The sequence below is a fragment of the Urocitellus parryii genome, unplaced genomic scaffold (assembly GCF_045843805.1).
Source record: "Urocitellus parryii isolate mUroPar1 unplaced genomic scaffold, mUroPar1.hap1 Scaffold_40, whole genome shotgun sequence".
NCBI lineage: Eukaryota > Metazoa > Chordata > Mammalia > Rodentia > Sciuridae > Urocitellus > Urocitellus parryii.
Window position 1 is genome coordinate 6,504,880 of NW_027553586.1, and position 17,552 is coordinate 6,522,431.

A 17,552-nucleotide genomic window follows, 5' to 3' on the forward strand; every position below is an offset into this window, starting at 1 on the left:
CCACACACCTACCTTGCCAACCATACACTTCCCACCTCTCAATTCTTTGCTCAGTATGTGAAAATATGACTTTGGGAGATTCTCAAGAGATCTGTCATAATAACAAACTACCTTTTACTGAGTAAACTTCTTTCTGAGTGAGGAACAGAGTTAGTATTGGCCAACTATCTACTATGCATTACAAACACTCTTCTTCCAAGCAGCAAGATGAATATACAGAACAGCCTCACCTATCAGCATCTCCCAAGAGGGGGTAACTGAACACGCAAGGCATGTCCACTTCCTCCTGGAAACTAGACTGTTCAGACACTAATCCAGGGACATAAGATAGCAGTGGGCAGAGCACTAACCCTCCCAGAGCCTACAATTCAGGTGGGGACACCAACCGAGAACACAGTGGGAGAATGAATGTGGCTGTGCCAGGCTTATGCGCTGCTGGTCACCTGCAGGGAGGGGGGGCGGGGTGACATGTGGGGAGGACTCCACTCCAGGGGGCAGGGCAGGTCTGGCTGGGAGACTGGAAGGTGGAGTGGCCCTGAGGAGGCAGGGGAGCACCCAGCCAAGGGAGCTAACTTCGGGGTGCAGATACTTTAGGCCGACCAGGTCCCACCTTTCACAACGGCGTTTCCTTCTTGTAGTTGAACCTGGGGTCGGCACCCTCGATCTGAAGCTTCAAGGCTTGCTTAAGGCTGAGTTCCGTGTCCGAGGAGGGATAGCCCTCCAACACCTCGGGGTGCCCTCGGTCCTGCATTGTCCGTGGGACTGGCACCCTATCAAGAAACACCTGGTTGCTCTGGAGGTGGTAGTTGGGGTTCGTCAGGATCCCGTTTCTCCTCTTCTGCTCCCCACCCTGCTGGTGGAGCAGGAGCTGCTGCTGGGTGGAGGGCACCAGGCTTTTGCACTGGGCGTCTGCTGGTGTCTGTTTAGGGGGCACACTCCTCCCAGACTTGGCTGCGGGTCCTCTCTTATCAAACTGGGTCATTTCATACTCTAAGACCTTTGGTTGTGAAGAATTGCTCTGCTTCGCCATTTTCCCAGCTGACCCGGATTTGCTGGAATTTTCCGATTCCCCCCCCCCTTATTTGCCTTGGTGGACTTCAGGCTGAGCTTCACTTGACTCCACTCGAACTCACTGCTCGGGGAATTGTGACTCTGTCCCAGGGACTGCGTGGTGGAGGACAGGGACACGATTGGCTGGCGGCTGCGGCTGCGCGGCAGCGAATGCTGCTGGATCTGCTCCGTGAAGGACAGGCTGTGGAAGCTGTCCATCGGCACTGTCTGCGCTGTCGCCTTGGAGGAAGTCGTTCTCAAAGAGGAGTTTTTGAGCTCTTCAGGGAATTGTTGGACATGGAGGACTTCTGCCGGTCCACGGTGGAGTCGGGAGACTCCGACGGCGAGCTGAAGGCGTGTGCCGCCCGTTGGGCAGGCCGCGCAGGGACGGCTGCGCATCCCTGCTGCCGGTGCTGCTGGAGCTGTTGGACTTGATTGTGAGCGACTGCATTTTCGAAGACACCGACTGGAAAGGTTTCTGCTCCATTGTGTGAACAGGAGATGGGGAACAGCCGTTCAGACTAGAGGCACCATATTTTTCTAATAATTTAATGATTTGAGAATGTCCATTTTTGGCTGCAACACGCATAGCTGTGCGTCCAAACTGGTCGGCGTGGTTAGGATCAGCACTGTGCTCTAGTAAGACCTGGACCACATGGACGTGCCCCTCCTGTGCGGTGATGCAGAGAGCAGTGGCACCCTGGTTGCAGGTGTGGTCCACCACGGCCCCATGCTCGATCAGCAGCTGCACGACTTTGACGTGGCCCTGCCAGGCTGCGGACTGCAGAGCCGAGCGCTTCTCGTTGTCCACAGCATTGACGTCTGCGTGGGAAGCAATGAGCACCTGCACCATTTCCATGTGGCCCTGCCAGCAGGAAACGTGGAGCGCTTTCCTGCCCTCAGCATCACTCGCCTCCACGTTTGCACCATTTTCTAAAAAATACTCGGCCATTGTCAGTTGGTTTTCTAAGGCCAGGATATAAAGCGTGGGCCTGCCATCTGCGTCTTTGTAGTTCACATCAGCGCCGCGGCTGAACAGCAACTCGACAATGTCCCTGTGTCCCTCTAAGGCAGCGACCCGCAGTGCATTTCTTCCATCGTAACATCTCTGATCAATGCTGGATTTATTCTCCAATAATATCTGAACACAGTCATAGTGACCCTCTTGTGAAGCCAGGATGAAGGGGATCCGGCCGTCATTGTCGATCTCGTTTGTTCTAGCACCTTGTTCAATGAGCGCCTCACATATTAACCTGTGACCTCCAAAGGCTGCCATGTGCAAAGGTGTCCAGCCGGCATCGTCTCTGTGATTCTCGTCCAGCCCCCTGTCCAGCAGAGTGCGTACCACCTCAACATTTCCTTGTGCTGAAGCTATGCTGAGGACCGTCCTGCCTTCACTATCAATGCTGTCCACAGCTGCACCCCAAAACAGAAGTGTGTTTACTACTGAAGCATGACCCATGGAAGCTGCTGCCAGCAGGGGTGTCCGGCCATTGTTGTCTGTGTGATCTACATCAGCCCCTCCCTCCAGAAGCAAGTCCACCACATGCACATGTCCTTCATAGGCAGCTACCAGCAGTGGAGTCATGCTGTCTTTGTCACAGTGATCCACTTCAGCACCTAGGTTGATCAAAAGGCTAACGACAGATGCGTGCCCTTTACTTGCAGGCACACAAAGTGCAGCGACAGAGAGCGCGGTTCTGCCATCCATGTCCTCGTGATTGACTTCTGCTCCGTGGTCCAGCAGGTGTTCCACTATCTCTCTGTGTCCCATTTATGCTGCCGCGATCAAAGCAGTCCTACCTTCATTATCAGCTTTGTTAACCTCAGCACCGTGTTGTAGGAAGTTGAGAACAATATCCTCATGGCCTCCCCATGCTGCTGCTCTCAGCACTGTTCGGCTGTCAGCATCGGCACAATCCACTTTTACACCAGCATAAAGCAGTGCAGACACGACCTCAGTATGGCCGCCCCAAGCCGCAGATCTTAATGCTGTCCAACCATCTTGATCAGTGTGATTGATATTTGCTCCACACCCAATCAAACAATTAACCACCTTGGTATGACCTTGTCTAGCAGCTAGGTCCATGAGCATCTTCTATCTCTAAGTCTGCTCCCCTAGAGACAAGCAAATTCACCACATCAAGGTTGCCACTGTAGGCGGCATTAGCCAATAACGTTCTCCCATTTGAATCGCACTGATTCACAGAAGCTCCATTATCTAATAGTGTCCTGATAGAATCCTCTCTTTCCAAGGCTTGTCGGACTATGCACGATGTGCGATCATCCTCACTGTTGACGTGAGCACCAGCTTTAACCAACAGCTGCAGCACTTCTTGTTCCTTGGGTATTGAAGTGGACAGAGAGTCTCGGACAGGCATGCCATTCCATATCATCCACAGGGCTAATTCAGCTGTCTCCAACTGCAAATTTGAATTAATTAAATGCAGTGCGAATTCTTGTGCTTCCAATGGTGTCAAATTCTTGGCTTGACAGGTGTAGCTCATGGCCAGCATTCGGTGTCCTTCTGCCGCATTACATAAATACTTCTGAGTGCAGTGCTTCACGTCCAGAAGCCACTCAACAAAGCTATAGTGAAACAGGATCTTAGTATTTCCCAGTCCATTGACAAGAAGTTTGGAGAGGACATCTAGCTTGCGCTGAAAGTCCTCCAAGGTCAAGGACATATTTTTGGTCCATACTGCATGATATAACTCTGTGACAGTCAAAGGTCAACAGGCTGCAAGAATGACATTCAAAATTGGCTGAACCTTTGTAAACTGTTTTCTTACAAAAAGTCTCTGGCAAAGCCAGAGATACAGACCATTCAGAGTTCCTGGGATGTCACGAATCTCTCTTAACATAATAAAATTTTCCACAACTCCATCTAAAACTCGTTCTAGATAAAGAAAACATCCACTGCTTTTAATGTGCAGTTGATTTAACATCTCGGCAGTTTCTTTCGTGAGGTGCTGCCGCAGAGCTTCCTCCTGGTCTAAACGATGAAGAATGTACTGCTGCACATCCTTGAAAATGTATGCCTTCCGAAGGTCATCCAAACTGATTTTTCGAAAACCTGGAAGAAGAACAAAAAAGCAGATGTCTTCAGTTGAGAAGTATTATGGAAGCAGCCTTATCTTTAAAGAGAATGTTTTCAATTTACAACAAACTAATAAAAAATCAACTAATTAATGCTAATAAATCTATTAATACATGGCAGTATGTAAATCAGTTTTCTTTTCTTTCTGCAAAAACACATGGATGACAGAAAAATAACCTCATTTTCTCATTGGCAAGTGGCTTTTAGTGGCTTGAGGCCTCTGGACCCCACCACAGGAGCCTCACCAAGCATCACAGCCTGACATGCTCGAATAGTGCCTTTTGAAGATGTTCTAAACTTACTTCCAAATGAGGAGGATCAGACACACAAGTACAGTTTGTTTTTACATGATCTTTTTCATACAAATCATGGATATAGCTCCAGCATATACCTGAAAATACATTAGTCTCAACTAAGGGGTTGAATATTTACACCCAATTAGAATATCACCTGCCACTGCCTCTGAATTACATTATTTTACACATTATCAAATTAACATAATTAAAATTTGGACTGCCAATAAACAGCTTGAACTAATTAAGATGCAACTTGGTCAAATTATGCTTACAAAACTTTAGCTTTGTAGTAACAAAGCCACGTAATAAAGTTCAAATCAACCTAAAATTACACTAGTTTCAGCTATTTAAAACTTTAAGTTCTTTAAAGGGCACCATGATTTCACTTTGATCATGATTTTCATTCATGATCTACAGACATGAATTCCTGAGACAACTGTATATTTGCCTTCCAGAAGAAGCAGCTGCAGAGCACATGAACTTGGTGAAGCAGCAGTGTGACCAAGTCTGCATTATGAAGGACCATCCCAACATCTCCAGGGAGGAGCTGCATCCAGTCAAGAGTAGAGGCCACAGCCTTCAGAGAAGCTGGGATATTCCAGCTGAGAGGCCCAGGGGGTTTGACAATCATGGTGGCAGCAGCAGCAAACATAAAGAAGAAGGATGACCCTGGGACTACTAACAAGCCCCGATTATGGGGTTTGGGGGACTGTGTGGAAAAAGGAGCCCAAGCAGGCCTTATGTCTGGCTTTGCCAACAGGACAGACAGAGAGATCACGGAAAGATTAAAAATTTGATTTTTAGAGAAAACTGTTAGACAATTCTGTGATACTAAGCTTTAAGTATTTAGATGAAATGGACATATTTATTAGAAAACATAACCTACCAAAATGAAACATGAGGAAATAACAAATTTGCACAGCCCTAAATCTATGTAAAAAAATAGAATCTATGATTTTATATACACACAAGTGATCATTAAATCCTCAACAAAAATAATCTCAAAACACAAATTTTACTTATGGAAAAAAAGACAACACTACTTAAACTGAGGAGGAGTTAAAACATGCCTAGAAATTTACAGCAACAGGCATTCACAGTGAAATGAGGTGATAGCCTCCAAACCCTGTCCTATGTGTCTGGGTGCTTTTGACTTCAGAAATTCATTAAAAACAATTTAAAATTAAAAAGGAAAACACCTGACACATCACTAATAAAAAATGTACTAAAATAGTATCCTATATGTTATACAGTGTTTTAAATACAACGTGCTGAACCTATGGTCTGAGTCACAAGAACGATCATATCACCCATTATGAGTACTTATCTCTAGTTCAAGCTAATTAAGATCTCAGGATTAAAATGTGACATAATTAAAACAACCCAGGCTCAACCTCCACAGGAACAGGTTTGACAGAATGGCGTGGCAGGAAACAGTGCTCTGTGAGAGTCCACTCTTCAAGGAAGCACTTGGAGCACTCACTACACATGCCTTCCCTGACAGCCCTGGGCCACCAGAGTGCTTATTTTAAAATGAGGAAGCTAAAGCACAGAATAAGTAGAGAACCAGGATTCTAATAGCTCTTTTTGACTTTGAAGTTTGCTGTTTTGGTGAAAATAGGAATAGAAAGTTTTGAGAGGAAGCGAATGTTTGACATGGAGATAACAGGGAGGAAACAGGGATGGAATTAATTACGTAGAATAGATGCAAAATGTTTGCAATATGAAAAATAAATCTCCCTCAGATCTAGACATTGGGAATATGTATTCAGAAGAAATTAGGCTTGTCACTAATAAGAAGTTATTTATTAATTAAAACAGAAATATGATTATTAATCCACCAGTTAAAAAAATTTTAGTTAAAGGTACTAAAATTAATAATGTTTTTAATTGTGACTTTTGACAAATACACATGTAATCCCTGATTATGAACATATACAATTTAGTATACTGATATTAAAGCACTTTCAATAATTACAAGATGAGGCTGAAAATGATCACAATTTCCGGAGGAATAGAATGTGGGCCACTTTGCTACTGAGTCACTTCTGCTCCTGCTCAGGGGCTGATTTTATTTGGAGGTGGTGAGTGGATCTGCACCTCTGCTTAGAAACTGATGCCCACTGCAACCGCCACATGTCCCCAAGAGCACCTGTAGCTGGGGAACATGAAAGTCAAACCTGACAGTGGGACCAAAGGAAGCTAAGAGAATTCCAGTATGTAACAGATAAATCAGGCAGCTATAAAAATAGCCATTAAAAAGACAGCAAAAAATAGCTAACAGGCTCATGAACGTTAAATTTAAAAAGCATGAAATCAAACTGGTACAAAGCATAGGCTCAACTAGGTAGGAACACTAAGAACTAAGAACACAAGGTGTTAGAGTGCTCAATCAGTGTTTTATCTCCAAGTGATGGAATCAATGCTGGTGTATGTTGTCATTTAAAATGTTTCTATGTGGGCTGGGGATGTGGCTCAAGCGGTAGCGTGCTCGCCTGGCATGCGTGCGGCCCCGCTTCGATCCTCAGCACCACATACCAACAAAGATGTTGTGTCCACCGAGAACTAAAAAATAAATATTAAAAATTAAAAAAATAAAAAAATAAAATGTTTCTATGTAAGCATGGGTCACTTTTATAATCAGAATCAATATGTACAAAAATCTGCAAAATATTTTGTAAGTAAATTCTTGGTGTTTTGAATGGGCTAATTCTTTCAATTTGCCAAGCAACAGTAAAGGAAATCAAGAAGATGCTGAGAAAATATGTGGTCCAACTAATCATTTAAATCCTAGATTCCTATTTTTCACCACTTAGGACAAAATATCCATATGAATAACATAATCAAACATAAAAGAATATGTAATATAAAGGCTAATAATTAGCTTACATATAACAGATTTCAAAATAATTATTACAGTTTTTAAAAACTGAGGAAAATAGTTACAAAGAATAAAAGCATATGAAATAAAAACCTTAAAAATAATCAATAACAAAATCACTACCTTCTTGATAGAAAGATTAACAAAAATGATAAAGAAAAAAAAGACAAACTGATAAATAAATGAACAGTTAAACAGTAAACAAGAAGTCCAAATAAAATAACATTTTTCACATGGCAAGTTAACAAGTACTAAAAAAAGATTTAACTCAATACTGGTGGAGGGCCTGGGAATGTGGCTCAGGTGGTAGCGCGCTCGTCTGGCATGCGTGTGGCCCGGGTTCGATCCCCAGCACCACATACCAACAAAGATGTTGTGTCCGCCGAGAACTAAGAAATAAATATTAAAAAAAAAATACTGGTGGAAATACAAAGAAAGCAACACACATACTTTCAGGAAGGAATATAATATGGTCTTTTCAGAAAGCAATTTTATGGTATTTATTAATAACCTCAGTAATGTTCTTAACTTTTACTCCCAAATTAAAAATTTACCAACAGCAGAGGTGGTAAATGTCCACACAAAGCCCACCATTTTTAACAATTAGTATACTGGGGAGGAGAAGGGAGGATAGGTACAATCTGACTGTAATCTAGCTCCACCTGATTCCTAGTTCATTGCTTGTTCCACTAAACACAGTTGAAAGAAGATACTTATTTGCAAATCAAGGCATGGCAGTTTAGTCCCAAGCTCTGTTCTGGAGGTTGGGGATCAAGGAAAAATTCCTGTTCTCATGTTGACTATATCTTAGTGGAGAAGACAGATTGCTAAGTAAACAAGTATAAAATATAGACAGATTTTAAACAGTAATCGGATATATGAAGAAATAAAACCAGATAGTGAGTTTATGACTATGTAGCCGGGGAGAGAAGAAAACTAGAATAGAAATACAATCAGAAGCTCGTGTGCAACTGATATTTGAGTAGGGGTCCAAGTAAGAAGGCGGTAAGAAGTCAAGGGAAGAACATTCTAGTCAGAAGAATATCAGTGCAGATGCCTTAAAGCAGATAAGAGCGGATCTGCAAATAACAGATGTTGGCTGATGAGCATGTAGAGAAATGGCAAATCTCATGTTATTGGTAGATGCGTCAATTATTTCAAGCACACTAGCTATTATTTGATAAAATTAAGTAGCGTTCACAATGTATATGTTCTATGACCCAGCAATTCCAATTCTAACTTTAAATAGATTTAAAGCTTTAGCACATGTGTACATGAAGCCATATACAAGCACATTCCTAAAGTAGTTTTTGCAATACAGGTTGAACATACCTTCTCTGAAATGCCTGGGACCAGAGTTTTTGAATTTTGAATTTTTTGAGGTTTTGGACTATTTGAATGTACATAATCAGATATTGTGGGGATTAGGACCCACATCTAAACACAAAATCCACTTATGTTTCATACAGCCTGAAAGTAATATGCTTAATAATATTGTATAATATAATATACTTAATAATTTTGTATGTATGTATAATATGTATTGTATAATATAATATGCTTAATAATTTTGTTGATAAAATGGTTTCATGGTGTAGAAGTTTCCACTTGTGGCGTCATGTCCACATTTCAACAGCTTTTGGATTCTGGAGTATTTCTGATTAGGGATGCTCACTCAGTGACACTGGAAACAATCTAAATGTCCATGAATAGGATAATGGAAAAACAATAGAAGATTTATTCCCAGGAAGAGATACTGGGTACCAGTTGAAACCAATGACCTAGATTTATGAACAGTAATAATTAGAGTTCAAAAGTCACTGGCTAAATATGTGAATAAATGAAAATAATAGCAACATTCATGAAGCACTTAGTATGTATTAGGTAGGCAATATCCTAAGTGCTTCACGCGTAATTTGTGATTTAACTTTATGTAATTTCCACTTTGTAGATGAGGAAACAGGCATATGGAGCATTAAGCAAGTTGTGCAAGGTCACAGAGCTAAGCGCCTGGTAGAGCTGAGATGGTACATGGAGTGTCTTGTAGGTGTGAACTATGTAAACACATAGTATAGACATGTGGGCTAAAGAACAAGAGGAGACAAGGGCATGGGAATTCAGGCCAGGGGCCTTCAACTCCCGTGTACATGCTCGGCAGGTTGTGTGATATCAGGGTTAGCCATTCTCATTTTAACCCTCAATTCTTATCAACACCCCAAAATAATGGCTCCCCTGGAAGCCTGCAGTGCTTCACTGGCAGCAGGGACCTGAGGCAGGAGCTGAGCTGGAGCGAAGCTGGTGATAAAGCCACTGAACTGATGAAGGAGAGTCTGCCATGCTGCCAAATGCTCAGAACTGCTCAAAAATGACACGGCCCATTCGTCATGACCCCAGTCAGTGTCTGCCCAGCTACACCCAAGTCCTGGGAGAGGTCCTTTGTTTACACTCCTTCACCTCCCAGAGGGCACAGGAAGCATGTCATATGATTTATTGGCATGATCGTGACTTTGTTAGGGTTGGTTTAAAAAGTACAAAGATCAAGAAAAAAGAATAGAAATGAAGAAAACCATCTTCATTATACATTATATACTCTGTTTTCTCACTTATCAATAAAAGATTAAGAGAAAGGAAATATTTCAAGTGACATCCTAAAGGGTTTTTAACTGTCTCTGTTTAGACACCATGGAAAACACTAGAGTGACTGGCACTGAGCCTTCACTACTCTTCAGATGCTAGTCTAGTTCAAAGGACATCAGCAGGGAGGCAGCCCCACAGGGCCGGGGCAGTCAGCATGCAGGATGTGCCACCGTCCTTTACCAAGCAGTTAGGAAGAGAGTTCTGCAAAGAGTAATGCTTAAGCGGCTTTAAAACATGCCACAGACTGTCTTTAACACGCCTGTAGAAGGGTACAGTTAATAACAGTGACAGAAGGAGCAGGGGCAACACCCAGATTACCAACTGCACACTTCACTCTCGGAAGAAAACAAGTGGTTGCTGGTCAGTAGAAGCATCGGATGGCAGTAAGTAAGTATGCTTACCAGTAAACATTTTAGGAACAGCCTTACTCTGTTTTCAGGCAGAACAGAGAAGCAGAAGCCACGGTGGGAAGAACTCATGGTGACCAGCAAGCAGTTCCGCAACAGTCCCAGATAAGCTGGTGGCAGTCTGTTCTCCTTCAGTGACATTGCACCCTTCATCCACAGAGTCCACCAGCAGGAACAGGCTCTGCTGAGGGGGCTCCATGCCCAGGAGTGGGAGCAGCACACACCTGCAAGACACCACAGCACATCCGGAACATTACTGGTGACAATGTCACATTCAGTACTCAAACAGTAGTAGTACCAATACAAATGTTTACAAAAGACTGTAGGATAAAATGTTTAAACATGTTTAGGGCAAAAATGTTATAAACGTCAATTCCTTACTTTAAGTAGAATACAGGTCCTAAATAGCTGGCGTTTCCAGTGATGTCACCTTCCACAGCACAGTGTACTTGTGTGTGAGAGTGAGACCCAGCACAACCCAGGAAGGCCTGGAGGGACGGGGAGCCTAGAGTTCAATATTCCCTTCTGGATTTTGAATTGGTGTTAAAGTTTGAATTATCTATGACAAGGGCATAAAACGTGTTGCAGAGGAAAACAAAACAAAGCAAAGCAAATATTCAGACCACCGTAATAAGATCAGCATCAAGGCTTCCACAGAATTTACATGTGTTTCATTTCTCTCATGAGATGACTGCATGTGTATAACAAGTCACCACAGTTATTTTAAAGGCCTGGAAGAAGAGGACTATATTCTAGGTCCAATTTGATACTTTCACATTGCAAAGTAAAGAAAAATGATTAAGTTTGATTCCACCGAGTAATGTATTTCCTACTTCTGCAATTTATATTGCTGTTGAATGAAAGTTTTTCCTAAATAAAACAATGCTCATTTGCTTGCAGCAAATATTTACCTGAGGTGTTTAAATGCCCAATGGGGTGCTAAGCAGGTAACAAAGTGAAGGAGACACAATCCATTCAGTTACGAACAACAGAAATTTACAAATTGTATTTTCTACAATTCTCTTCTCAATCCTTCAATACCCTAGACACCAAGATCCAACTTTTCACCAGGCAAAAGTCAATGTTTCTAAAACCCCTAATCCATTGTAATAGCATCACTCAAGTCCAAACTCCTATTCTCTCTCTCCCGAGCTACGAGGGTGGCCCACCTGCCTCTATGGCCCCTCCAGGGAGTTTCTACTGTGCCACTCACCCTTCCCCAGGGACTCCAGCCATGCATGGCTTTCCCCGGTAACCCTCACCAGACAGCTGCCCCAGCCTCCTGTGTCTGGTCTGCATACCCCTTCTCTCATGGACCTGGATTCTCCTTGGTCTTCAAGGTTGAGTCACTTTCTATGGTCAAATCTTTATTAAATGCTGTCATGGCATTAGTGAGTCTTCTTCCATTGCACTTACTAATATGTAAATAAGAAATGATCAACTCTAATTTTCTATGTTAGCAATTCTATCACTGTTTATCATATCAATGAGCATAGGGTATTGAAGTTATGTGTCTTCCATCCCAAACTGCCAAAACATCATTACTTAGGACCTACTGTGAGCACCATGCCAAGCTCTGGGTGTGTGCTGAAGAGCAAAACTGCCTCAGTCCTGACCTGCTCTGTTAAATTTTTGTGGTGCTGGGGATGGAACCCAGGGCTTTGTGCATGCTAGGAAAATGCTCTACCACTGAGCTCTAACCTTGATCTCATGACCTTTCTACTGTGGCTCCCCAGGTAGCTGGAGATACAGATGTGCTCTTTTGATGCTTATAGTTTAAAGAAAAATGTCATTAAGTAAGTTTCAAATTAAAAATCTGATAGGTGTGGGAAGGGGTCAGGGGAGCTGGGTGTGGAGGTTGAGGCTGGTGAGGTCAAAGCCAGGAGGGGGGTGAGGAGGAAGAGCAAGGGTCAAGGGTTGGGGGCACACAGGAAGGGGGAAGAAAACCTAGTTAAGGCAACAGCACCTGCATGGGCTTGGAGAAAGACCCTTGAGCAAAGCGTGAAGAAAGAATTGTGGAAAAGAGTGAGTGCTGGGCTCTGTAAGCTTTTCAATGAAGTGTGGACATGACCCTAAGGGTTCTAGAGAGCCAATGTTGTACACAGGCAGGTTCCCAGGGCTCAAGACCATCTTCACAAATCACTGACACCGTAGATCTGCATCACGAATGAAAGGCATTGAGTAGAGAAGATGCTACTTTAATATTTTAAAGCATTAAGTGCCAGGCGCGGTGGCACACACCTATGATCCCAGCGCCTCAGAAGGCTGAGGCAGGAGGATCGTGAGTTCAGAGCCAGCCTCAGCAACAGCCACGTGATTCTCAACTTGGTGAGACCCCTCCCTAAAAAAAAAAATACAAAATAGGGCAAGGGGTGTGGTCCAGTGCCCCTGAGTTCAATCCCGGGTACCCAAAAAATAAAAAAAAAGTATTCGATAAAAACTTCAGTAAACTCAGAATTCCCATGTTCAGGTCCCTCTCATTATTTCAAGGTCATCTATTTGAGAAAACTTAGACCAAGTAAAACAAGATCCACATTTTTATTCAATTATATTTTATAATCTATAAAAAGAAAACTACTCCAAAGTACACATTCATGAATAATTTAGACAGTCTAGAACAGATTTTTACATGTTGATATGTCTTTGTGTGTATACATATAATATTCCATTTGAAATAATGCAACAGTGTAGGTTATCAAACTCAGACAAAAATATCAATCGACATATTTAACAGCAGCAATATGTTAATGGGTCTGACTTAATATATATATATATATATATATATATATATATATATATTATTAAATATCTTTTAATGGAGCTTATGAATTTGTATATATCTTATTAAATATCTTATTAAGAAGCTCATTACTTTGAATATATCTTACTAAGTATCTTTCATTTCTCAGTTTCATTAATATTCAGCCTTATATTCTTAATATTTTCTTTCATTCAATTTCAAGTGCTTGAGTTAGATGTTCCTGCCTTGAGTCTGAGTGCTAACCAGCCCATAGGTGCCTTCTGACTCCAGACCCAAGCAGCCGAAAGCACAGAGGGATATTCTGAAAGGAAATACATTCATTGCTCTTTTTTTCTTGATATGATGAATTTACTTACTGCATTTTAAAAAGAGGCTAGTTAGCTTTTTAAAAGCTGCTGGAAATAAATTATAAGGAATATACGAATAGATGATACATATTTAGGTTGGCAGGACAATGATCTTCTCGGAGTTCAAACTGTCACTGTGGAACTGCAGGTTTCCACACACACTCTGGGTCACCTCCTCAGGTATGGGGAACTAGAAAGACATTCATCCTGGCTTCATGGCAAAGCAAGCTAGACAAGTCACAAGTTCAAGACTTTTGTGAATCTATCAGAGCGCTGTGGTCACAGGGCCACCATGAAGCCCAAAATACAGGGAGAAAAACCCAACTGCAGAGAAGCCAGCACTTGTCCTTGGGGCAGAGACCACAGGGATCCTGGGGAGATGCAGACTGAGGAGGAAGAGCAGAGTGGAGCCCCTGGGGCCTCAGATCCTCCATCTGACCTTCTCCACTGACCCCGCGGGCTTCATCTATGTCTTCATTGGTTAAACAGCAACAGTGCTGGCTGGGAAGCTCTGGGAATGAGTTTCTTCCTCAGACTCTTCCCCACCCACACCCCATGGAAAAGCCTTAGGGGGAAGGGGGAAGAAAACACTACTGCCACAGGGAACCATCAAATAGGGGGCAGCCACAGCAAGGGAGTAGGCAGGACCCCAAGACCACCCACCCCTAAGAGCAAAGGGTACAATGTTGGCTTACTGGGAAAGAAAGGCCCCAACCTCTCCACCACCCCACTGAGGGGAGGTGTGAAGAAAGAAGTGTTTGAGAGCAGCTAGGAGACAGAGAAGGAGTAAAACCACCTGGAAATCCACCCCATGCCAAGCACAAGGTATCACCAGAGGGGGCAGCCGGCAACCATACCAACCCTCAAATCGCCATCCTCCCCCTTCCTACCCACACTGAAGACCCACAGGAAAATATGAGGGGCTCACCTGCAGGTACAAGAATGACTTACTTCTACCTTGATTGTTTCCGTAACACATTCTGCTTTCAACAAGCAATCATAAAAATCTAAAATGATAAAAATTATTGCAAAAGAGGACCAAAGTTGACGAATGTATACTACCCATTTTTGAGGTGTACGATAAAGCTAGTGTGATCAAGACAGCCTGGTATTTGCTACAGACACACACAGAGACTGTAGAAACAGGTCAGCATTAACATAGGAAGCTAATGTTATACGAAGCTGCAAAGGTAGTCAATTGAATAAGGAGAAGTTTTTTCCACAAATGATAACAACTGGATGTCCAAATGCAAAAAAAAAAAAAAAAAATAGATGAACCTGGATCCATATCTCACCCTTCTTACAAAAATAAGCTCAAAATAGATCAAAGCCTTCAATGTTGAACTATAAAGCATCTAGGAAAATCATTTTGTGATTTTGAGTTAGGTAAACAGTTTTTAGACCCTACCCCAAAAGTAGGATCCACAAAAGAAAAATAAATTGAAAACTTTTATCTGTATCAAAATTAACTTTCAAACACTGATAGAATAAAAAGTTAAACAAACGACTGACAGAATATATTTCAGATTGAAGACTTATATTCAGAATACATGAAGAAACCTCAAACAATAATAAAAAAAACTACTTTTATTAAATAGGAAGAAGACTGAAACACACACTTCAGAAAAGATACAGGGGTGTCATAAAACGCTCAGTGCTACACAAATTAAGGACAGTGTCACTCCCCTGAGTTTGACGAGGCTGACACTTTGCTACACAGTAAGCTGAAGGTTTTGTTTTTCAGAGGCAGATTGGGTTTATTTTATACTTGATATCCAGAACAGTACTCATTCATTCCAGTGTTACATCTTTAAACATAAAAATGTTCAACATTATTAATTAATTAGGGAAATTTATAATTAGGGAAATTCAAATCAAAACTACCAGGAGATACCATAGACTCTCTGAACGGAATGAATCCTGAAAACAGCAAGGGTCTGGGCCACTACAGAGCATGCACACAGTCACCTCCACCTGCACAATCACTTGTGAGGTTGGAGCTTCCTAACATGGACCTATCAGGGCTCAGGAATCCCCCTTCCTGGTATTACTAACTGAAACTCGCAGCCACTCACACTCACACATACAAATATACATAAGTGTTAATAGTAGCTTTATTTATAATCCTCTCAACTGGGACAAACCAGATTTTCTTCTGCTGGTGAATGGGTAAACAAACTAAGTATCCATACAAGAGAAGGCCACTCTGTCATTAAAGGAAAAAACCCAATACCTCATACAATGTGGATGAATCTTAAATGCATTCTGTAAATGAAAGGACCCACATTCAGAAGATTGCATGTAAGACTGCATGCATACGACACTTAGACAAACAAAATTATAAGGACAGGTCAGTGGTTCCAAAGGTTGGCATGAGGGCAGGGTCCTACAAAAGAGAAACAAATGGGAATGTGGGGGTGAAAGCTGCTCTGTATCATCACTGGGGAGGATTCAGGACTGTGTATCTGTCAAACTTACAGAAGTGTATTCCACAGAGAGTCAATTTCACTGAATGCAAATAAAACTGAGAAATTACTACTGTTAATCTGTCTCTGAAGAAACAAAACCTGCAGCTCACTGCGGAGCAGCAAGAAGTCAGCCGAGTCAGAACTCAGGGGCTGACACTATCCTTAATTTGTATACCACTGAGCAATTCATTTAGAAAAGAAACTTGTTAATGGGATGTCTTCTTCCCAGTTGGTACCTGGAGGTTCCAATGCTCTTAGACCAGCTCATTTCCACGGAAGGTGCCATCTGCTCCTAGTAGCACACTGAGTCAAAACCTTGCGTCTCTGTCTTCTAGGACAGGACCAGCCATCGGCTCTTGGAGAGCTCCTTGGAGAGCTCCTGGCTCTGGACACAGAGCCCTTCACATGTAGAACCTGCCCAGCTGTCTGCTCCCTGCTACAGTGTTCAGCCCTCTTCTCCACTCCCTGGAGCTCAGCCCAGGTGTCACTTACCAGGCAGGTCTTTGCGACACACTGCTCTAAAGCTACCAGGTAAGGATCTCAACATCTGTACTGCTAGAACAGCAATCAAGGTCCATCATGACTGTAATTAACTAAGGAACCAAGGAACTGGGGAAGAAGGAGCCACCTACATATCACTCACCATTAGATTTTTAGCAGTTAACAAAGGACCCTGCAAAAAAGTGAGGATCGATAAATACTGACTGAATGAATGAACAAGTAGGTTTATTTAAGTGTTGATATCCAGAACAGTGCTCATTCGTTCCAGTGTCACATCTTTAAAAGTAAATCCAACAGTTCATTGCTGGCTCACACTCAGCTCCAAGGGAGCTGTTTTACTTAATTTCATGTGTTAATCTGGCTGGGCCTGGGGGTGCTCAGGCACTTGTCAAACATGTCAATGAGGGTGGTTTTGAGTCACTGGACCAGTGAGCAGACTGCTCCCCTCCTGTGGGGTGAGTTGAAGGCCTGCCTAGAAGAGAGAGCTGATGTGGCCACCTGACGCCTGACATGGGATACCAGCCTTTCCTGTCTTCAGACTCAAAAACTCAGTCCTTCTTGGGTTTAGAGAATGCCGACTTTCAGACTAACACTTCAACTACCAGCTCTGTGGATTCTCAGGCCTCTGAATTCAGATTGGAACTATCTGTTGGTTCTCCAGGTCTGTAGCCTGCTAATGACAGAAGCTGGAACTTCTAACCCTCCATAACTGTCAGCTTATTCCTTATAATAAATCTATTTGTTAGTGGTTTCTCAGGAGAACTCTAATATAGGACCTCCTATAAAATTTTTCCCTTAAATTACTTTCTTAAATTCCTGACATACTTGGACTTTTTTAGGCACACTCTGTATCTTGTACCTACAACGCATCCATTTTGCTCCCTACCATCTTTTCAGGGCTGCCCCCACTTCACTGTGTCTAAGGACTGAATATGGCCCACTGTGTGACTTTTTGGCTTGGGTTCTAGGAAGAAACAAACTAAACTGCTCTCCAGGGACCTGCTAAACCTACACAAAAACAAACAAAACAAAAAAATGTGTCATCATTAGAAAAGGGTACTTTTCAAATATGGCAAAACCTAGTGTGGTCACTTCAGAGGAATA

General features: G+C 42.6%; 1 protein-coding gene across 1 annotated transcript; it reads right to left on the minus strand.

The window, feature by feature from the left end:
* Window positions 1-613: 613 nt before the first annotated feature.
* On the minus strand, window positions 614-10,588 carry LOC144252302 (ankyrin repeat domain-containing protein 50-like). The gene is given in 6 exon segments (XM_077794716.1): window positions 614-1,075; window positions 1,078-1,325; window positions 1,328-1,414; window positions 1,417-3,134; window positions 3,136-4,126; window positions 10,366-10,588. Coding segments are annotated over 6 exon segments (3,711 nt in total). The 5' UTR covers window positions 10,571-10,588.
* Window positions 10,589-17,552: the final 6,964 nt, after the last annotated feature.